At 52.5% G+C, this 22,339-nt stretch overlaps 1 protein-coding gene across 10 annotated transcripts in view; it reads left to right on the top strand.

Moving 5' to 3' along the window:
• Positions 1 to 22,339, top strand: part of Cux1 (cut like homeobox 1) — a 316,806-nt gene that overhangs the window by 191,996 nt on the left and 102,471 nt on the right. For all 10 annotated transcript variants that reach the window (XM_047533876.1, XM_047533875.1, XM_047533874.1 and 7 more), the window contains exons 6-8: positions 2,402 to 2,525; positions 6,956 to 7,032; positions 8,669 to 8,735. In XM_047533876.1, the coding sequence (XP_047389832.1) occupies positions 2,402 to 2,525; positions 6,956 to 7,032; positions 8,669 to 8,735 (268 nt within the window). The remainder of the gene's footprint in view (positions 1 to 2,401; positions 2,526 to 6,955; positions 7,033 to 8,668; positions 8,736 to 22,339) is intronic.

Genomic DNA, 22,339 nt, shown 5'->3' with positions numbered 1-22,339 from the left:
GGCCTCCTGCCTGATGCCCTAGGGGCTGATGGGGAGCTGGTGGTGGGCGCCAGAGACAGACCGGGGGCGGGGGGGCTGCTCACCCAGGTCTCGGGGGACCAGGACAGTGTGGGAGGAGCCAGCAGAACAGACAGGCCTGGGCCGTGAGGGCAGCAGCTGCCCGGCCCCCCATCGGGTCTCTGCGTGTCCCCCACGGCCCTCGGAGTGCTCAAGCCCTTGGGCCAGCAGGACCTCCTTGCTAGAGTGGGGGGTGGCAGGGTGGGCTGGGGGAGCCCATGCCAGCTCAGACCCCACCTCGTTCTGGCTCTGGTGGGCCTTGGGAACTCGAAGGGACAGCCCTGTCCTGCTTGGAAGCAGGCACTGGGCTTATTAAGCCGGGGTCAGGTGCTCCCTTTCTCCAGGAGGAGTCCTTTCTTGTCAGACTCCCCCCGGCCCCATGCTAAAGATGACCTGGCGCTCCTGGTTGCCAGAAGAGCACGCCACCGCTCGCAGTGGGACATTATCTAAAGGGAGCTTCCTTTAACATGTTCCTTCAGTGACCTCTGGCGTCTGGTTCCGACAGGCCCACCCTTGGTTCCGGTGGAGTCTGCTGTTGCCTGCTGCTGGGCGGGGGGCGCCATGGGAGCCACAGGCCCTGGGGGTTCCTGTCCCCTTGCCCTGTGTGGCCAGTCGCCCACCTCCAGGCGTCGCAGGGTCGCTCACTACCTGAGAGCGTGGAATGCTCTCTCCCCAGCAACCCCCCGAGGGGCTTTATAAAATGAAACACATCGCCCAAGCCCAGAACCAACGCCCCGGAGGCAGAGACCTGGTCGGTTCCCTTGGTTGTCACTGCCTAGCTGTGTGGCCCTGGGAAGTGACCCTGCCTGATCAGGAGCTACTTTCTCAGGGGCAGTTCTCTTCCTCTCCATTGAGGTTGTTGGAAGACTACCTGAGAGCAGGGGAATCTCGGCCAGTATCAACTTCTTCTTGAATTTGTTTTTGATAGAAGTTCCCCCTTCTTTATTTATTGATAACAAATTTTCCTAATGGGGAGTCACTTTCTTCTTGTCTTCCCAGTGTGACCTGATCATGACTTGGAAGTCTGGGGTGCTGTTGCTTTTCGTTGAAAGTCCGAGCTGTCGTATAGATGGCCAAGAAGTTAGAGCAGAGCCGGGCATGGCGCACACCTGCAGTCCCCAGCTCAGGAGGGTGACAAGTCCAAGGCCCACACAGCTTACTGAGGCTGGGATGTGGCTCAGTGGTAGAGTACTTGCCTGCCACACAGGACTTGGGTTCCCTCCTCAGTACCACAAAAAATAAAAAGGAGTTAGAGCAGGAAAAGCATTTCTGAATTGTGCACTATGGCCCCTCCCCCATTAAGGATGAGTGAATTGGGGCCTGGGCACAGCCAGTGAGGGTTCCTCTGCCAGCACCTTCTACCCACAGCTAGAGAGCCTGGTGAGATGCCAGGGAACGCCCTGGACACAGGTCAAGGCAGCAGCAGAGGGCCAGGGGCTGCAGGATGACTTGCCCCGGGCTTGGGCTTTGCTGGTCAGTAAGCAGCCCCAGCGGCTCAGTGAGACCCCAGACTCCTCAGAATGGTTGCGTTGCCAGGGCTGGCGGCAGCGGGCACCAACTCCACGACGGTGCCTCCTCCAGCTGCTGGTCCCGTGCATTCCCACGGATGCCTGTGGGTCCAGGTGGGACCACGTCAGCCAGGCGGGGAAAGCCACCCGGCCTCGTGGCTAAAGCTGAGGGCTCTCTGTGGCCTTTTTCATTATGTGGAACCCAAAGGGCCTTCCTTAGAGGAAGAAAAGACAGAAGTCAAACCAGTGACCCCATCAGACATTTGAGGGGAGAAACAGGGCACCTTCTGGGTGGGTCGTTTGGGGCCTGGAAGAGTAGCATCTCCAGGGCAGGCCCTCCCAGCCGAGGAGACCGCCCTGGGCCCCAGCGCCTGGAGTCCTGCCCCTGGGAAAGCAGCAGAGCCCCCCAGCCGGGCCTGCAGACCCGCGGCCCCCTTTCCACAGCGTGCACCACGATGAACTGTGGTCTCCGTAAGAAAGTACTTAAACCCACACTAAAACTTTATTAATCTTCTCTCAGTGGAGGGCTAATTAAGACGCATCAATACGACGATATTATATTTTACCATTGATTTCCCCTCTTTTCTTAAAGTGTGCTAGAGACACCAGAGCGCTCCTTCCCAGCAAAATCCATTGATCCTCCTCATCCTGAACACTGGAAGTTCAATTTAACATTTAGGGAGTAAAAGGTCTCCAAAGAGACTCGTAAGCATCGATTTTGTGTCGGGGTGAACGAGCTAAAGTTTTAAAACCGCCGATCCTACTGGTGACGGAAGCCCGTGCTCACGGCCGTGGAGCCCGCTGGAGGTTTTTCTCTCTTTCCTTTCTTTCTGCAGAAGTTACGATAAAAGCACTTAAAGAGAAAATCCGAGAATACGAACAGACCCTGAAGAGCCAAGCCGAGGCGATTGCTCTCGAGAAGGAACACAAGTTGCAAAATGATTTTGCTGAGAAGGAGAGGTGAGTGTGGTCCCGGCTCCCACCGTGGTCAGCTTTCACCCTTGAATGAGACTCGAGACCCACGAGACCGTTGGGAAAACGTACCTGTGGAACCAGCCCAGGGGGTAAACAAGGTCCCAAGGGCCCGAGGCAAAGTTTTGCTTAAAAAAAGAAAGCAGCCAGGACCCTTCCTTTGTGGGTGACCTTGAGTGCAAGGGATCCAGCCGCCCCTAGTGGTGGCACCAGGAGACGAGGCATGTGTCGCTAATGAGGTGGCACCTGGCGGCTGTACCTGAGCTAGAACAGACAGGGTCCTCATCATGACTGTCCCCCATGGGGAAGGCCCCGGGCGCAGAAGAGCTCCTCCCGCCCGCTGCAGTGAGCGGTGGCCCGGCACATCCCTCTCCTCTCCCTCTCCCTCCCACCTGCGTGTGCACACACGCCATCTTGGACCTCGTGGTGGTGGTTCTCCTGTTTTGTCTGTTCACGACCTCAGTGCTTCAGAAATCAAGGAGCAGAGCTTCACTGACTGAAAATCTGAAATGTTCTAAAATCCCAAACTTTTCAAGAGCTGAAGAAGCGAGGGGACTTGGGGGTTGGGGGGTGCTCAGTGGCAGGACGCGTGCTCACCATGCAGGAGGTTCTGGGGTTTGAGCCCAGTGCCAGACAGAAATAGCTGAGGATTTTGTAGCATTTCAGATTTTCAAATTAGAAATGCACATCCAGTAAAGTCTCCTCACATGTTCCAGAATCCAAAAAAAAATTCCAAAGTCTGGACCACTCATGGTCCCAGGCATTTCCGATAAGAGCTGCTTAGTCTCTGTTAGTGAAATATGTGGGTGTGTCATTTGACCAATGTGAGTGCTGGTTTTCTAATGGCCTACTGTGCCCCCAGTTTCCCTAGTGTGACAATTTAATGAAAGGTAAATCATCTCTAAACACTGTAAGGACTGCTGAGCTGGCTCTTCCCCCTGTATAAGTCATATTTTTAAGAATATTTTGGATATGTTATTGAAGTTATTAGCCACCCTAGCACGAAGAAATGCATATGTTCATTAAAAGGAAGTTCTAAACTAGAGTTGAAAGTTGGTGCCAGGCTGGGTCAGGAATGGCAGGCAGCGTTGTCAGGTGTTTCCCACTGGTTTTGTCCACCACCATGCAAACCCTGCAGGACGGGCTCTGTGAAGGCCTTGGGTGTCTGGGCTGTCATGTGGCTCAGAGGTACAGCACATGCTCAGCGTGCCCAGGGCTCCAGCTACAGACCCAGCGCCACTCGGCACAAGACCATGGCCCACGCCTGGAAGCTGAGGCAGGACCATCGCCAGCCCGAGCCTCACTGTGGCAGCTTGGCAAGACCCTGTCTCAAAATAAAATATAAAACAAAAAGGGCTGGGGATGTGGCTCAGTGGTGGGAGAAGCTCAGGTATCTCCCAGGAGCCTCCAGGAAGTGCTGTTAACTGACTTCATTTCAAAAGAAACGTGCCGGCTTCCACTCACCCCATGCCCACTCTGCACGGAAACTCTGCCAGCTACTTGCAGTACATGTTTTCACAGAGCGGTCAAGATGGACTGCAACACACGCCACCTCATTTTTTAAATACATTTTTTAGTTGTGGATGAACATGATTTTATTTATTTTATTTATTTCTATGTGGTGCTGAGGATCGAACCCAGTGCCTCACGCGCGCTAGGCAAGCGCTCTACCACTGAGCCCCAGCCCCAGCCTATACCATCTCATTTTGCAGAGAGAAATGAATCCCAGGTTGGCCCTGCTTGAACTGTTGTAGCTCACCAGGGTCAGAGGTAGGAGCAGGACTCCGGAGGGCCCCGCCCACCTGCCTCTGGCAGTCCTCCAGGAAGGACCTAGGCCAGTCCTGGGGGCCACCCAGCTCTGCAGGCAGCACGTAGCCCTCAGAAAGAAGTAACAGCAGGGCTCTTGGCAGCTAGCGTGGCTCTGCTCCGAGGTAAATTCCCCTCGAGAACTCGCTCGGTGCCCAGAGAGCTCTCCCCCACATTAATGGTGGGTCGGGGTGCAGGCAATCAGAATGCCCTCCCTCGAGGAACGGGTGAGTCCAAGGCAGGCCCTGGCTACCTGGAGGGTTATACAGCCTTAGAAATCACGGTTCAGTAGAGTTGGGAATGACCTAAGAGACGTGCCCAGCGTGGCACCGAGTGGGAGACGCCTGGGCACACGCAGCTCCCCAGTCTGACTGCCACATCTGCCCGCAGTCCGCCTCACTCACCAAAGCCGGGAACAGGCTCACCTGGAACTGAGCGCTGCTGAGCTGGCTTTTCAAATTGGGTAGAAGGATTCATTATATTAAAAGATGCGAATGACTGACTGTCGGGGCATGAAGCTAGATCTCTATTTCCTCATTCTTCATGCCAAAAACATCAAATTGAACCCAGGATTTAAATATCAATAATGAAATCACATAAATCCTGGAAGAAAACTTGGATACATATTTTGTTTTGAATAATTTTTAAATGCAGAAATCTTTCCAAGAATACAAGGAAACTGGGAAGAAATATTTGCACCAAATAAGACAAATGCTAATTTTCTATACAAGCAAAGAGTTTTTGCAAATTAATAAGAAAAAAAAAAATCAACCCTACCAAAAGTAGGCAGAGGTGATAAGCAACTGTTTCATAAAAGGAACAACGTTCAGCTCTACTCAGCAGTAAAATGTCAAGTTTGATTTTAACCAGTGCTGCCTGGGCACACAAAACGTTCTCACATATTGTTGGTAGGAGTTTAAACTGATGAGGTATTTTTATTTCTGTTTTTGTTTTGTGGGTAAGTCTCTCAATAGCTATCAAAACAAAACCAAATTTCACATAGTCTTTGACCATTATAATTCCTCTGTCAGAATTTTATCCAACAAATTCACTCTCAAAATTATGCAACAGTATCTACTTAAAGATCATTAAGGAAATGTTTAACAAAAAGAAACTATGAACAGTCTAAGTTTCCATAGAGGAATGAAGGATGGCTTTGTATGCCAAAGTAGAGCATTTCCAGAATATGGAAATAAATGAGAACAATAAGTGGCAGAATACATTGTATCTCATGATCCCTTTTGTAGTAGAAAGTGAAGGCTGAGGCAGGAGGATCACAAGTGGGAGGCCAGCCTCAGCAACTTAGTGACACCCTGTCTCAAAAAATAAAAGGGCAAGGGACGGCTCAGTGGTGGAATACCCCTAGGCTCAGTGCCCCTCACCCCACAAAAGAAAGAAGGAGTAGGAAGTTCATATTTCATGGTAGTGTATTACATATTAGTTGACATTCCACAGTGCACCTACTGTGTGACACGTTAGTTTATATTGCACCACTGTGTGTCACACGTGACTTTATGTTCTGTACTGTGTCACATATTAATTAACATTACACTGTAGCATGTTACATGTTCACACTGTCCTGTTAAAGCAGTTCATTGTATTGCATTATGTATTAGTTTATATTTCACTGTAGTATAGAAACTATGAGTTTATATTTCTTATACTATGTTGCATGTTCACTTACATTATTCTGTAGTAAGTTACTTGTTACCCTGAATTTCTGTACATACAGAAATATCTTAGAAAGATACAAACTATCCAAGGAGTAGAAATGGAGCCAAAGAAGAGAGGACTTTTCCACGCTTATGTAAAATTTGATTTTTTTTTTAAAAATCTCTGAGCATATCTTAGATTTATAACTGAAATACATAAAGGTACTAGCAGTGCTTTCCTGCAGGGGCTGGAAATTTGAGTGTTTTTTTGTTTTTTTAGCTGTATCATTTTTCCTTTTCCATGTTCCCAGGTTCATTATGTTGAGAACATATGTTATATTCATATGATGCAAAAATAATAAACTTATTTTTAGAGCTTTTTGCCGATTAGGAGGAAGGAATGCTGTCACTGACCAGGGGACTTAGTGGAGATCATGGGAAGCGTGGCTGTGTGGGTGCAGCCGGAGACGTTCCCCATCTTCCCATTCGGCACTGCGGTGCCATTTGCATTCCATTACAGCCGAGATGGGACAGCTGTCACATCTCTTTAGTACATCCTTTATCCCAACAAATTCCTTCTTTGTGTCAGCAGAATGTAAATGTATCACTCTTCCTGGGCGAACTTCAGGAAACAATGAGCGCGTGATGATGGTATTTTTCCCTTTTTAATATCTGGCATCTCGAGAACAAGTTGCATTTAGGATAACCTTCCACACCAGTCACCACACGTCAGGTCCTCCCGCTGCACCCTTCGCATTACGTAACGTGCAACTGCAAAGCCGGGAGTGGGAGGTTCGAGCAGGGGGCCCCGGTACCCAGGGCACGGAGAGTGACAGCTGATGGAGCGCTGCTGCCAGCTGTGCCTCCAAAGAGGCGAGCTGATGGTGCAGCTCCGCACCGCACAGGGCGTCCGGTTTGTGGGCAAGGTGACCGATGGGGCTTCATTCTCTTGCTTTTCAGACAGCTGCAGGAGACACAGATGTCGACCACCTCGAAGCTGGAGGAAGCAGAACACAAACTTCAGACTCTGCAAACAGGTCCGGTGCTCCTCATCCTAAGTCAGCGGGCGCAGGGCGGGCTGGAGAGAGCAGGTGCCTCCCAGCCCACAGTCACTCCTGGGGAGGCTGCAGGGCCGCAGAGCCCGCTGCACGGTGCTGCCCCAGCCCAGCTCTTCGCCTGACTCCATTAGTCACCGCGCTGAGTTGTGAACGTGGAGGTGGGAGGCTCCGCTGCCGCTTCCACCAGCCATCCTTTCTTCCTGTTCTTTTTTCCAACAAACACATCTAAATCACCAAACTGTCAAGGACTGACATTTCATTTAGAACAATAATAGGGGGAAAAACTTATTTCTACCCTAAGTTAAGGAGAACAGTAATAGCAGAGCCTTAAATTTTAACAGATACCAAAAAAGGTTATGCTACAGTTGGCAGTTTCTTTAAAATTTTTTTTTTTCTCCCTTTTCCTGTCTTTTTGGAAAGGGAAGCAGCAGTGTATCTTTAATGTACATGTGGGAAAGAACATTAGAAGACATTGTAATTCAGGTTAAAACACTAGCGACAGGCAGGAAAGAATCACAAGCAACTCAACAGATGCGAACAGCATCCAAAGGGCGGCAGAGACCCAGCAGTGGGGACCGAGGCATGGCAGAGCGCAGGCCTAGCGTATGCTGGGCTGCGTTCCATCCCCAGCACCACAGATCTTAAAAAGGAGATATTTATATAAAGACCACCCACAAATCCGTGAAAATAGAGAAGCAGTCCAGTTGAATAATGAGCGAAGGACAGGAACATGCAGTCCACAGGATTGTGCCAGCGGCTCACACGTGAGAAAAGGTGGGGGAGAGGCAGGTGAGACCAGAGGAAGACGTCAGCAGCCTTTTTCTTCATTGGTAAAGCCCAGTGCTGGTGAAGGGTAGGAACACGTCATGCTCAGGTCCAGAGGGGACGCGAGCTGCCTGCTGGGAGCCTGGCCGGGTGGTGTGTGTGGGAAGGTCACTGCCAAGCTCCTCACCCAGCAGCTTCATAGCCCAGTATTCTGAGAGTGGAACTGGTCTTTACTGTGGTCACCTGTGCCCAGACACGGAGAGACTTCATGCCACCTTGCTAAGGCAAAGGGGTGAGTTTCCCATAGATGGGAGGAGGAAGAAATTGTGTGCATAGCAGTGACCACATAGCAGTGGAGATGTGTCCTGAGAAAGGTGCCATCGGGCGATCTTGCTGAGGGGTGTAGATAGGTTGGTCCCTTGGCAGTCGAGGTGCAGGTGGACAGGGCAGCCAGCGTCACCTGGAAGAACTGTTCACAGCAGACTTTCTTTCTCAAGTAGAATAATGATAAAGTATAACATAGTAAAACCAGCCACAGACTGTCATCGAGTGTCACCATTGCTAGCTGTACGTGCTGTCTTATACAACTGAAGCATCGTCATGGGGCATGCCTATCAGTTACGTGTGGAAGGATTTTTGAAACAAAGATACTCTATAACAGGGAATTGACTCAGAAAGGATCAGCTTGGACTGGGCCAGGTGGAGCTGGGTGGCTTTCTGTCCCACTTTTCCTGCCTTTGTCCTCTTGTCTGTTTTGAAATGGGGACGTAGTGCTTGCACGTGTTCCTTTCTTTATTTAATTTAAACAATTAGCATCTTACCTCACAGTTTTCTGCCCTTGTCTTTTCAGCCCTGGAAAAAACTCGAACAGAATTATTTGACCTGAAAACCAAATACGATGAAGAAACTACTGCAAAGTAAGTCCCCGCGTCGTGTGCCGACCCCAGAGGTTGGCTTTGTGGGTTAGGGGCGTGACATGCCCAGGTGACCACAGGCTCGCGCTGGCAGCTGGGCCTCCTCAGAGCTTCGCCCGTTTCTAAGCAAGTCTGGGGAGACGGGGCTTATCGAGGGGGGCGTTTCTCCACGGGGCTTGGCCGGGCAGGTGGGGTCCCTTGAACCTGGGCCACATGCCCGCCCTCTTGTCACCTGACCGTGCCTGCAGGCGCACCTCTGTGGGGCCACCCTGGTGAGCAGTCACACCATGCTCAGGTCCTGCCTGGCCCTCATCAGGGACTTCAGGGAGGACAACTGCAAGTATCCTGTCACTGGGATACAGGAGGTGGGATGCCGTAAATCATAAGGAGATGGCAAAGCTGCTGAGACAGCTCTCGGCCATGGCCACCTCGGCCACATCCAGGCAGCAGTGCCACTTTTCCTGTCTGGAAGCCTCAGCAGACCCTGTGCCACCAGCAGCGGCATCCCTCGGGTCACCCTGCCCAGATCACCAAGGAGCTCCCGTCCTCCTCTGCTGTGGGTGCAGGTGCTCAGCGTCGCTCAGGCCCAGCACACTTGTCCTTGGGCTTGGAGGTTGCTGCTGCGTCCACTGTCCTCGGGAAACTGTGGGTGAGCTCTTTCTTGAGAGCCCAGCTACAAGCCCTGGTGGGCAGAGTGGCTTTGCCTCTGACTGTAAAACCGCTCCACGAAGACCCAGAGGTCCTGGTCAGCCCCTGCGCACCCGGCCGACTTCTTGGCGAATCTGAACCCAGTGGGAGCTGCCCCGTGGCTTGCCTCGTGGTGTGCCAGGACAGGGTAGAGCGAGCAGGGCCCAAGAGGGCGGCAGTCTGTGTGTCACTCTGCAGTCCCTCAGCTGTGGTGTTGACACCTGTCCTGGGGGCAGCCAGGGACATGGCTGCTGTTGGCAGTGGGCACACGTGCCGTGAGCCCTCTCCTCCACAGGGGTAGCCCAAGAGTCCCCCTCCCCCCCCCCAGGTCGCCAGAGCGAAACCACACCTCTGCCAGCACGGAGCTGGGCCCTCTGAGCGCCTCAGGTGCCTGTCCCTTCACCAGCCACGCTTACTCCCTCTTACTTCTGCTGGGACTTCAGGCTTCTGAAGAGGCTGTTGTTCCCAGGAAGTCTGGCTTTTAGAACTTGTGTTTTTTCAGGCAGAGGCACTCAGTGCTTTAGATCTCTGTCCCTCCTGGTGTCCCTCCTGTCTCTTCCACAGAGGTCTACAGGTGGGCGCGTGCAGGGACCCCGTGTCACCTGCCCTGGACGTCTGTTCTGTGTGGCAGTGGGTCCGATCGTACCACGGGTTCTTGTTACTCTACTAACCATGCGTCTTTCTGAAGGGCACCAATGGTCCCGCGTGTCTGTGATCAACCAGAGTTTACTTCATTCCACGCTTTGGTACAGATGCGTCCTCTGTGGTGGTGCTGGGGGAGGCGGAGGGCGGGGCTTCTCCACATGGCTGGAGGAGGGAGAGCAGTGCGGTGGGGAGGGTCCCCAAAACCAAGCACAGACCTGCCATCTGATGGAGGGACCCTACACCAGGGGATGTGTCCAGAGGAGCTGGACTCAGCATTTTGCAGGGACACCTGCACTCAAGTGTTCCTTACAGCCTCACGCACAAGGCCAAGACGTGGACACCACTGCGTCCACCAATGGGTGAGGAAAATGCTAGGCACACACCGTGGAATGCCTGCCAGCCCAGGACCAGGGCAGCCCTGCTGTTCACAACCACAGGAACGTCTGCAGGGCGTCCTGAGTGAAGTGAGCAGACACGAGGACCAAGGCCACGTGACCTCACTGACCTGGGAAAGCGGAACCCAGTGGTGGAGTTGGACGGGCTGTCAGACGGGCTGCGGGCAACAGGGAGCGAGACGCTGGTCAGGGGCTCAAATTTCCAAATAGGTTTTGAAATATATCGTACAGCGGGGGATGGTAGCCAGTAGAAATTCTCATTATCTTCCAAGATCACTCACCATAAAAAGTGGTAGAGTCCCTGCAAAGTTCAAGGCCAGCCTCAACAACTTAGCAAGGTTCTCTGCAACTTAGACCCTGTCTCAAAAAATAAAAAGGGCTGGTAAAGCACCCAGTGGTAATATAACTCTGGGTTGAATCCCCAGTACCAAAAGATAAATAATAATAATGATGATAATATTAAGTGAGGTTACAAATAGGTTAATTTGCTTATTTAATGATTCTGCATCTTTTACAAAACGTCATGGTATACCCCATAAATGTGTAGGTAGTTATGATTTGTCCATTTGATTTTTTTTAACTCGAGTGGCACCCTCCCCAAGCACCCCAGTGCTTTTTGCACTGTGTGCTGTTGTCTTTGTGAGGTCAGTTCAGTGAGTGAGGACCAGCGAGCCAGGTAATAGAATAGAATAGAAAACAAACCAATAGAACAGAGAGCATCCGGGCTCCTGGTTCTTTCTGTGGCACTTCAAAATTATGTCTCTGAATTCAAAGAACAGAAACCTAGTTCCCGGGTCAGGTGGGACAGGTGCTCCTGGCCCAAGGGGCACAGTGCTCCCCTCCCGCAGCCAGCCTCTCCTGTCGTGCTCTGACTGTGACACCAGGGAGGTCCTGTTAGCCTTGAGCTCCACCCACTTGGGAAGAAGACACCGCCTGGTGGCATGAAGTGCTCCTGAGTGACAGCCATGTCCACTACTTGTCATAGGACAGCTGGTTGATCCATTGTGTGGAGCCAGGTGTCTTGTTTTCTTACTGGGCTAAAAGCCACATGGAAAATTTGCTTCTATTTAGTGGGTTTGTTTTAGGAGTCAAGGTCAAAAAAGCAACTGAGACAGAGTTCCTGGAGGAGAAGGGCTTAAATTCCCTCCACTCTCTCAGGTTTCCGTCTCTGTAAGGTGGGAACGTAGCCACCGGGGAAGTGAGCAGGGGCAGAGCCAGAGAGGAGAGGAAGGGGCCGGCCGTCTCCCGTCCCCACCCTCTTCTGGCCTTGCTATTGGCCAGGCTGATGCAGGTGGTGACACATTTTCTCAGCCAGAGCTGCCCGCTGACAGGGGAGTGGTTGGCCAGCTCTCTGCTGCCCTGCTCCAGGACACCACTGGAGGTGCAGGGGGAGGACTGGGAGGGTCCAGTCACTGTTCACAGAGGCACTGGCTCCAGGGCCACTCCAGGGAAACCGCCTCTGCCATTTTGACAGTGACAATATTAAATGTTGGGATAGTCACCTACCTGATGGAGCAGTCACCCAGGGACTCCCAGAGGCGGGTCCTCCCGACCCCTGGACCATCATAGAACCCTGGCATCAGCCAGGAAGCAGAGTCAACTGGTGTGTACTCACAGGAAATGGTTCTAGCCCATTCCATCCTAGGTGTACACAGAGACCCAAAAGATGCTTCCCCCAAAGTCCAAATGAAAATTAGCACCTTTCTTGCTGAGTTTCCCTGAACTACAACAAGTAGGAAATAGAAGCCAGAAGGACGGAGGATCAGGGCTGGGCTGCGGCTTCAGGCGGCACTTGCCTGGCCCCCACCCCAGCCCCACATGCACAGGAGAGTGGAGGTGGAGGTTCTGTCTTACAGAGATGCCTCCGGGGCCTGGTGACGAGGCCGTGGCTCCTCCCGGGCTCACAGTAAGAGCCTCCAGTCTTGCCTAGCAGGGAGCAGGCACAGGGTGGTGGGCATGCGCGCCTGCAACAAGAGGCGCACAGCAAAGGCGGGCAAGGCTCGGGCGGTGGGCCCACTCCCGACTTCAGCCCACCGTGCTCAGATGCCTCCTTTGAACTGTGCCTTCTGGCAGATGCAGATCCTGAGCCTTCTGTGGTTCAGTGGGGAGACACCACTGCAGTCCAGCGGCCACGTCTGGGATGGAGGGGACAAGACTGGCTCGGTGTCCGGCAGGGTCTCTGCAGGATGCAGACAGCACTGTCGTGGGGACCGGCAGAGGTGGGCCTGTTTCCCGAAGCGGAAGGTGTGGGGGTTGGCGCAGGGCCTGGCTGTACCAGGAGGAGCTCGCCTCGGTCCAGTGGAGCAGGGGAACCTCAGGCCTTACCCCATCCCACCCGGACTCCCAGGCCAACCTAGAGAGCGGGCTGAGGGAAGAGGAGCTCTCAGTGCCAGGAAGCCGAGGGAGTTACCCAGCGTGCCTTCCTGGAGGACGTGGGCTGGGGTTTCCATTTTGTCTTTTTGTTCTGCCTTGAGATAGTGTCTAACTGTGGCCCAGGCTGGCCTCAGCCTCCTGAGCTCACGTGATTCACCTTCCTCTTCCTCCCTCCTCCTAAGCAGCTGGGACTGAGGCACCACTTCAGCTGGCTGGGACTTGAGCCTGGGAGAGGAGTTAGTTGGTTTGAGGACCTCTGTGAAAGGACCAGGCCCATCTGAGGTCCCCAAAGATGAGCCAGCGGGTCTGCAGGGATGCTGGGCTGGGTTTAGGCTGAGCTTAGGCTCAGCTGGGCATTTCCTAGGTCAGAAAGCCACCTGAGCCAGCAAAAGGCAGCACAGGGCCAGCCACTCACTGTAAATGGTTCCCGAAGTAAGTAAGCCACAGCAAGCTCAGAGACTGGCAATGCTGCTTTCTTCACTTTGAAGCAAATGTCTCGGTATCCGAGATCCCACGAGGCGCACCTTCTGCCTTCCTTTCCCTTCTGTTCTGGAAGGCTCATTGCTTCACTCTGCTTCAGGTCCAGCCTGCACGTGTTTTATTAGATCAGAGTGTTTTTAGTCAAATATATAAACGTAGTACTCTGGGGGGCAAATCTTTGTACATGTGACCTTAAAACCCTTACAACCATGTTCCTCTGGGTAAGGAGGATGGGAAGGGAGGGAAGCTTCTCCTTAACAGGGAATTGGGAGGCAGAATGAAGATGGGCTCTGGAGACAGGGTGGCCCGGGAGTGGACCCCTGCACTCCAGCCTGCTCTGTGTGACAAGCTGTGGCCTCCCTTCCTGGCTTTCCCCACCTGCACTGGGGGCACAGCAACCGTGCAGTCTCCGCGTGGCCGCAGCAAGTAGCAAAGTGCACATGCGCAGCACTGGCAGAGCAAGAGCCAGGGAGGGTCCACAGATGCGACGCCAGGGCCCAGAGCGGCTCTAAGGGCAGCTGGCCTTGCAGGAGGACACGCACTGCCTGTCCTCCATGGGGGCCGCCATCCCCCCTCACCTCCGCCATTGCAGCGCGAGACTGTAGGTCGAAGGCACCAGCCAGTCCTGAGACCCCTTGGTGGAGTGCAGTCATCGCCATGCGTCAGCTGGGACAGCACGGGCTGGCTGTGACGGGGACAGCAGCAGTAAAGTTTTCCATGTGTAGGCTTGAAGCAAAATGTAATTAGCCTTTATGCGCAGAACAAGGCCCCATTGATGAACACAGCTGGTCTTTGTTTTGTCCTGTCATTGAGAGTGGGAGGTAAAAGTGCTCTTCTTCATGTTTATTAATGCGAGATTCCTTAGACAAATGGCAGGCACAGCTTAATATTTGTTGGAACGTGGAGGGGCTTGCCAAAACAGTTGTTGTGTAAGCGGATTGCAGCGCTTCAGATTATAACCATTTCTGGGTTAAATAAATGAATTATTTCTGCTTGCTTTTTTTCCTATGAACCTCCTTAGATGGTTGCCCTGTCCAGTACCCTCCCCCTGTGTCTCTTAGCAGATGGAGGTAGCACCCTAATGGACTCGACCCTGGAGAACTTGGCAAAGCCCAGGGCTGTGGATTTGGGCCATTACAATTGGCGGTGCCCGGGAGAGGCCGCGGAAGCTCCACTGCCCTCCTCCCTGGGCTGGGCCACCCAGCTGTCCTCTGGCCCTCGGGTTCAGGTCACTGCTGTGCCTGCCAGGAGCCTCCTAGCTGCACAAGCACAGGAATTCCCACTTTGCTGCAGTCCATGGCCACCTCTTTGCTCTGCCCTCAGATCTGGGTGACAGGGAGCTTCAGTGGAACACACGCAGTCAGCCTCTTACATTCCTCCAAACATGTAGGCGGGGCCTCCGAGCCCTGATGAAAGGAAATATTGAATTGCACTGAAACACTACGTTTTTTTATAACTAGTCTTTGGAGAATTTGCATCTCCCAAACCTTTCCTTCCAGTCAACTTCACATTTCTTAAGGTTACTCGGTCGTGTTCCCGGCCTCTACACCCTTTACAAAGAATGACATCGTATATCCAGTAGTTTCATCGCGTGTTACAAAGAGGTGTTCACGAGGGGCCTCAGGTGGGCCAGTTTTGGAGTATTTGCTTTGTGTCGCATATGTGACTCGTGTTTATTACACACAGCAGCCAGCCCTGGACAAGATGAGACTCCCCCAGCAAGCCCAGCAGAGAGCTTTATTGAAATCATTTAGGGGAGCCAGACCCCGCGTCACAGGGATAGGGACCTCCATGTCCCAGCAGAGGACAGATGATAGGTCTTAAAAGATTAGGAAAGGGGCGCAGGAAGACTCGGGGAGGGCAGCCCCATGCCCTGCATGAGGACACACAGGTGCCCTCGCGCTGCTGGTACCAGACTCTCGCACCAGGTGGGTGCCTGTCAGCGTTTGCTTCTGGAGCAGCCGTCAGGAAAGCTCCTACTGTGCACAGGGCACAAATGAGGCTCATCTGAGAACACGGCCTGGCCTTTGCTGCCTCCTTTGGGCACAGCGTCCAGTGCTTTTTGCGCATGACCACAGTGGTCTTTGCAGTCCCTCTTTGAGGCTGAGTGTGGCTCGGTGGTGGAGGCTTGCCTAGATGCACCAGGCCCTGGTTCCAGCCCCAGCACTGGAAAGATGATAAGAAAGTTCTCTGAGGCTGCCTTGTAGCAGGGCAGTGTCACCTGTGGGAGGGCTGAGCAGGCAATGGCGGGTCCCCCGAAGGGTTCAGTCCCTTCCCACCCCAAGAGCCCTCTTGCAGATGGGTCTTTCCTTTATTTTCTTGATGGTTTCATGGGAAAAACTCCGGAAACGAGGCCAGGTGGAGTCCGGCTGACTAAGCCTGAGAATCACACGGCAATTTCTATCCTCATAGAAGACAAACATCGCTTCCCCCGATTGAATTCGAAAGGACCAACTTAAGTGTCATAAAACGCAGTCCCTCCTGTACCTTTAAGAATGTAACGTTTTCTATTTCCTGTCTTTTTGATGAGTCATCAGTTTCCAGTACGAGTTGCTGTAATTATCCCGGTCAGATTAATTTCCCTAAAATAGAGAAGCAGTTACTTTTACGATCTCGAGGATACAGACTCGAATAAAGAACCTACTGTCCCTGAAATCCACGAAATCAGACAGGGAGGGGAAAATGTGATGCCTTTTTTCCCTCGCTTTATCTCCAAGGGTTTTGTATTTGGTGGAATTCCGGGATTTTCCATCCCTGTGCAAGTATTTTGCTTCACACCTTCAGGCGGATGCCTGGGCAGCCTGCAGGGCTCCTCGAGGCTTTTGCCCCATGGCAGCTGCTTAACCGCCCCTGGCAGCACAGCCCTGCTCTGGTCTTCTCTCCAGGCCAGGGGAAGGAGGTGGCCTCACAGGTCCAAATCCAGGCAGAACCCCTGAGTGCCACGGACCCCTCCACCTGCTCCAGACCCTGGAGGGGTCCTCAGTGAGAGTGAGCATCGGCAGGCACTGGGCCAGGCCCTGCGACCACGGAGCACGAGCGGGCTGCGGCTGTTACGCGCACACAAACAGCTCACGCAGTTTAGTAAAGCAGCCTTGCTCGCCCAGCGTCCTTCGGGAGGGTTCTGTAGAGGAAGCCACTGTTCACAGACGGTCACCTGAGTGTGGCTTTTTTCTTTTCTTGAGACAGTGTCTCACTATGTGGCCCAAGCCATCCTCCTGCCTCAGCCTACCTAGTAGCTGAGACAACAGGCAAGTGCCACCATGCCCAGCCTGGCTTGCTTTTACAGTATTACTTTTTTTAGAGATTCTTGAAGTTTTTCCGATTTGTCTTCAAGGTAAATCTTGGGGGACTCATGTTTTAAAGCAAAAGGAAATGGGCACAGACACTGGAGGGGAGCCACCACCTCGGAGGTGAAGGACACCTTGGATGACCTGTAAGCAGGGCAGTGAGGGGCAGGCCTTCCTGCAGCCCAGAGGCTGGGGCTTGAGCAGCCTGCAGTGCACAGTGGAAGCCTCCTGCACGGGGCCTTTCCTGTGTCCCCTAGCCGGGAGCTGAGCCTCGTCAGCCTGCAGAGATGCCTGCAGAATTAGCAGGTCAGCACGAACCTTCACCGTGACAGCATGTGGGTCTGCAGCGCGTGACCCACAGCCTGACCAGCGAGATCGTTTGTGCTCCAGAGAGGTGAGCTCTTGGCTGGAAAGGAGAAAGCAGGCACCAGGGCTTCGAGTGCCTCAAGATAGAAGAACGAGGATGGAGGCCTGGAACGTTCTCACCACAGGGAATCCCTGGCTGTCACTAACAGGGCCTGCCCTCGCCAGTCTCTGTGACTCAAGGCATCCTTGCTCCAGGAGTAGCAGGGAGAAAGTGACTCGCCTCACACTGTCCAGGTCCCGTGGAGGGACATGGAAAGGCTGGCAGAAGGGAGAAGCATCTCCCAGGGAGTGCTGGACCCCAAGCCAGTGAGGTCAGTTCCTGTTGTATAACATCTATTTCTTTCATTTACAAAATCCAGACATGCCTATTGTACAAAATTTAGAAAACTCGAATAGGTTTTTAAAAGAAGGCAGGGCCGCCCCTCATGACCGCAGGGCAGAGGCAACGGCTGTCAACACGTTGGCGTAGTTCCTTCCAGCCTTTCTCTGTAGTGTTTATGTTCTCTTTAATTCTCTTTACGGTGGCATCAGACTGGTAGGCAGTTTTGATGTCTGGGTTTTTGCTTGTCATGTTGTACCTCTTTCTTGCGTGTCTTTAGATCGTCTTCAGAAACACAGTGCATCTGCCTCACCTTCTGCCAGGTAGGGTGTCCTGGGCTCGTGCCCTGTGTTCCCTGTTGTGTGGGAGCCCGTTTGATACACCAGAGGCTTTGTGCTCGTGCTCTTTTGTGTCTTTATATTCTGCCAGTGGCTGTGTCATCTCGAGGGGACTTCTCTGGGCCGTCATCAGGTGAGTGGGCGTGGAGGCCTAGGACTCTCCAAGGGCACGCAGCTGCCCCAGTGAAAGGCCCGTGTCCACAGGCTGCTGCTGGTGGAGGTTAGCAGATGGTGGTGGTGCCCATGGCCCGGCCCTAGGAGATCCTGGTTCTGGTCCCAGCTCCGTCAGCAGGGGTGGCCTAACAGTTCCCTCCCTGGGCAGCAGCACATCCCTGTGAGTAAAACCAGGAGCTAGAACTGGTGCGTAGCAGGACCAGTAGACCAGCCTCTCCCAGCTTCCTGAGCTTCAGCTCCCAGGCACGTCCCAGAGACCCAGGTCCTGCCTCCTTTTGTCAAATGACCTGCAGGGAGGCCTGCCCAGGGCGTAAGGGGACAGAGTGAGCCATGTTGGGAAGAGCCTAGGTCCTGGGGTCACATGGCCCTGATTCCTGAACCCACGAGTTGAGTGACCTTGGGCAGGGCACTTGGTGTCCTCATTGGGACCTTGGTCTCTACTTAGGAGAACTGGAATCACATGGAGGGCTGGGCCCAGGACCTGTGAGCACCTCCTCAGTCAGTGGTGGCTGCATTGCTGCCTGCCAGGATCCACAGGGCCCCTGTTGTGTCCCCCGCCCCAGGTCTCTTCCCACTCCAAGGACCCAGGCCATTTCCATGTTTATCTTATGAGTCAGCGTTGGTCACAGCATCTCTGGCCAGCTCATAACAGCACGGGACTGACATGCACTGCCCTGCCTCCTGCCACCTTCCTAGGGACTCTGAGTTCCAAAGTCTTAACTAGTCGCCAGTTAGGTTCTGACTGGGGACCAGAAGTTCCCAGTCAAACCATTGCAGAGCTGTCAATGTCTTAATAAACACCTTTCAAATCAGTCCTGTAGGGAGTAACTCTGCTGTAACTGTCTTTAACATAGTGACATCACATTTTTGCAGGACCTTTATTTTAAGTGTGTAGTTCCCTCCCAGCCCAGGAGAGCTCTGAACCCACCCTGCTGGAACCTGGGATTCTCGGCGCTAGTGGACAGGTGGAGAAGTGCCCAACAGCCCGTCGCCCCGCATGGATGCCCGGGGCTCATCCTGGCACCTGTGGTGTGGTTCTGAAAACTTTGTGGAGCCAGCCTGGAGAGGGAAGCTTGCTCTAGGAAGCGAGGCGAGCGGGGAATTGAAACCATCGATCTCCTTCACGGCTTGTTCGCCTGGTTTCTCTTCCTGAGCTGCTGTTTGTTGAGGAATGTCTCCAATTGCCAGAAAGACAGTGGGGTGTCTCATATTTCCGCGCCACCCTCCTCCAGCCAGAGCGCGCTTGGAGGCAGCCTGCAGTGTGAATTTTTAATGCAGAACTTTATGGCGGTGCTCTCCTGAGCCTCCAGATTTAATGCTCTGATGAGCAGACCACAGACCAGGCATTCAGCATTAGGGAGAATTAACCCCCGAACCCCCACGCCTGTGCCCTCTCATTTCCCAAAAGGTAACCCTCAGGAGTTGGGAGAAAATTTTCAAAATTACGTGCTGTTTGCAATGTTCTCAAAATGGCCTGGAGCACAGAAGTAGAACATACTCTTGAAATTTTATTGGCTAGTATGTATTTTTACCTTTCCTCTTGTTTTTTTAAAGTGTGACTATTTTTACTTTGATGCATTTTGGTGATCTTTCCACCCTTAAAAAAAGCTTTACAATTTGTAAGACTTACAGAATATATAGATTCCTGGGTGCTCTCCAGTTTCCATGGAAAGCCCAAGTGTAATTAGAAATCCAGGACTTGCCGTTGACAATGGAAAAGAGATCAGTTGTGTTAAGTGGCTAATTCTGTTCGTGGGCATATGGTTGATTGTTATTTTCTTCGGGAAGCTTTCTGTATTTTTGAAGGTTTCAAAATTAAGAAGAAAAAGTTGTATATAAAAATTACTTGAGCTTAAATAAAGTTAGAGAAGAACGAAGTCTTCAACACGCAGTGGAATAAACGGCTAACTGTGTAGAAAATAATAGAGGCAGAGCTGAGCCCTATGCAAATTAAAGCCTAGATGTTTTAAGTATTTCAATTAAAAAAAAAACATAAAATCACATAGGAGAAATTTTTAGGTGGGTATTTATATCGTAGGGATGGAGGAGGTCTTTTTAAGCATGATGCCAAAAGTAAGAAACAAAAAGGGAAATGCAAAGCTTTTTGGAGAGGGCTGGAGCAGGAGATGGATGAATAAAAATATTTGCAATGCCTGTGTGAGAGAGGGCTACTACATATGTAAAAACCCTTAGAAATCAATAAGAAATGGTTCCGTTCCACAGCCAAGAAAACTGTATTTTCAGTTCCTTAGCAGACATTTCTGCCTAATTTGCTGCCTACCATAACTTCCCTCTTGCCCAGAGACAGCTCACCTCTGGTTTCTTTGTTTGGAGTGTTTGTTTGTTTAGGACATTTGTGATCTTCAGTAGGACATTCGTGATCTTCAACATTCCGGGCAGGGGTTGCTTCTTGACTCCTATGTTATCCTCCAGTCTAATGCGTGTTTGTTCTCCCTCCGTAAGACATTCTGCATTCCTCACTTCTTTGTCTCCACCTCCCAACCATGGTTCTGGCTCATTTTCATCTCTTGGCCTCCCTTCGTCAATATCTTACCAACATGTCTCTCTGCTGCCAGGTTCTCCCTGGATGCATCCATCCTCCAAGGAGCTGTGTTTTTCTGAAACTCAGACCTGATCCTGTTTGAATCTTCCCTGCTTCAGATCTTTCTGTGCCTGTTCCCTTGCCTCCTAGGAAGTCCCAAGTCATGGCATGGTGCGCAGCTCTGCCTGCATGGCCCCGTGGAGCACTGAAGCCAGTGCCCCCACGCACAGGATTCCAGGCCTCCCCAGATGGTGCCCTCCTGCTCACAGCCGGCCTCCCTTCCCTCAGGCACACCCTGCCTTTCCTCCACACGCCTGCACCCCCTGGGCCTGCAGGAACCTCTGCTGGGAACGGGGCTCTTTCCGGTTCTCATGGAGAGAACTTAGCAAACTACCTTTACAGACTGGGCCTCGTTGCTCGTGGCAGTCATGGATAGTCTCATATACCATTACAGAAGTGGCAGGCTGAGTGCTCTTCGCTAGACTAGAGGAGGGCCCGTGGTGAGGGAGCATTGGGCATCTGTATTGGATGGACCACACGGGGGCCTTGAGGGTCATCTGCAGTCAGTGCCTCCCACAGGACCCTGGTTCCCAGCAGACGCTCCCTGCAGCATGGCTGGTTCACATTGTGGACTCCTCCTCTCTGGAGTGCAGAGTCAGCAAGCGTAAAAGGCCCTTTGACCATCTTCTCAAATGTGTGCATCTTTCGAGCAAAATCTGTGTGGAATTTTTAGTTAAATACTCTTTCAGATCCAGCACAGAGGAGGAGCCCTGTGCAGAGACAAATCTCACGTCCCAGTTCTGCCTCCCCCTGGACAGCTGCTGGGCAAGCCACTCCACCTTCCCGCCTGGGCACGCCGTCTGCAGTGAGTCTGCCTCCCGGGGGTTAACGGGTGGTGGTCACCTGCACCACGCCTGCTGTGCCAGGGCTCCGTCAGCCGGTGCTTCCGTCGTCACCCAATTCATTCCTCAGAGCCCTGGTTGGGCCCGTGTGGAAGCTGGCAGTCCCCCAGGTGTTGCGTGGACTCACGGGGACTGAGGTTTGCCTGTGGCATCAGCGTCTTTATAGTACTAAAGGGAGTCCGAGGTGTGCATTTCGTCACTGTGTAAACAGTTTCAGATGCACAGGTTTATGCATGTGTCGGAGGGCACAGCTGTGCACACAGGTCGCTGCGCCCAGCATAAAGCGGCCTGCACAGGAGAGGCCGCCTCATGGCTTTTTAGACATGACTTGACATCATTTCTTTCCGTTTTTACACCTGCTCCTCTGTTAGCTTGTAGTTTCGTGGTGAAACTTTGTTTTCTTCTCTTGGCGAATTAAAGCTTAGGTCACCACGCTTGATTTGCTGGCATCTTGGTGATTTCTGGGTTTTTGTAATAAATTTTAGAAAAGCTACTCCTGAAAATATTTTTTTCAGAATGAGAAATTGCTTGGGGCAACAGAGATGCTGCTTTGTGTCTCACACAGTAGCAGTGGGGCCGGGGTCCCCTCTGCCTGCCCCCCAGTGCCGGGTGTGACCTGGAGCCAGGCTGGTCTGCATTCTCCAAAACGCAAGCACAGCTTCCCTCAGACCTCAGGGACCTTGGGGCCAGATGCAGAGGACAGGGACGCCTGTGTGCTGCGGAGGGCAGCCTCGCAGCACCTGGCTCCATGGGTTCGCGGGCACCACTGGGCTCATCCTCTGCTTGTCACCGAGTTTCCGCACAGCCTCAGCGCTGTCCCGCCCTTCTGCCTGTTCTCTGAATCTTGGCCACTCGTCACTTTCACCCACTGCTTGCTTTTCTTTTCACTTGAGTTTTAGTGACTTTCATTGTCCAGGAGAATCGTATGTATCCACGGATTCAACCAACCACAGATCGAAAATAGTCAGAAAAAAAAATCATGTCTGTACCAAAGTTGTAGACTTTATTCTTATCATTATTCCTAAACAGCACAGTATAGCAGGTATTTACATAGTCTGCGTTGTATCAGGAATTATAAGTCATGGAGAGATGCTTGAAC

This window comes from Sciurus carolinensis, chromosome 18, assembly GCF_902686445.1.
Source record: "Sciurus carolinensis chromosome 18, mSciCar1.2, whole genome shotgun sequence".
NCBI lineage: Eukaryota > Metazoa > Chordata > Mammalia > Rodentia > Sciuridae > Sciurus > Sciurus carolinensis.
The sequence above is the reverse complement of the archived record's forward strand: the minus strand, read 5'-3'. Positions and strand labels throughout refer to the sequence as shown.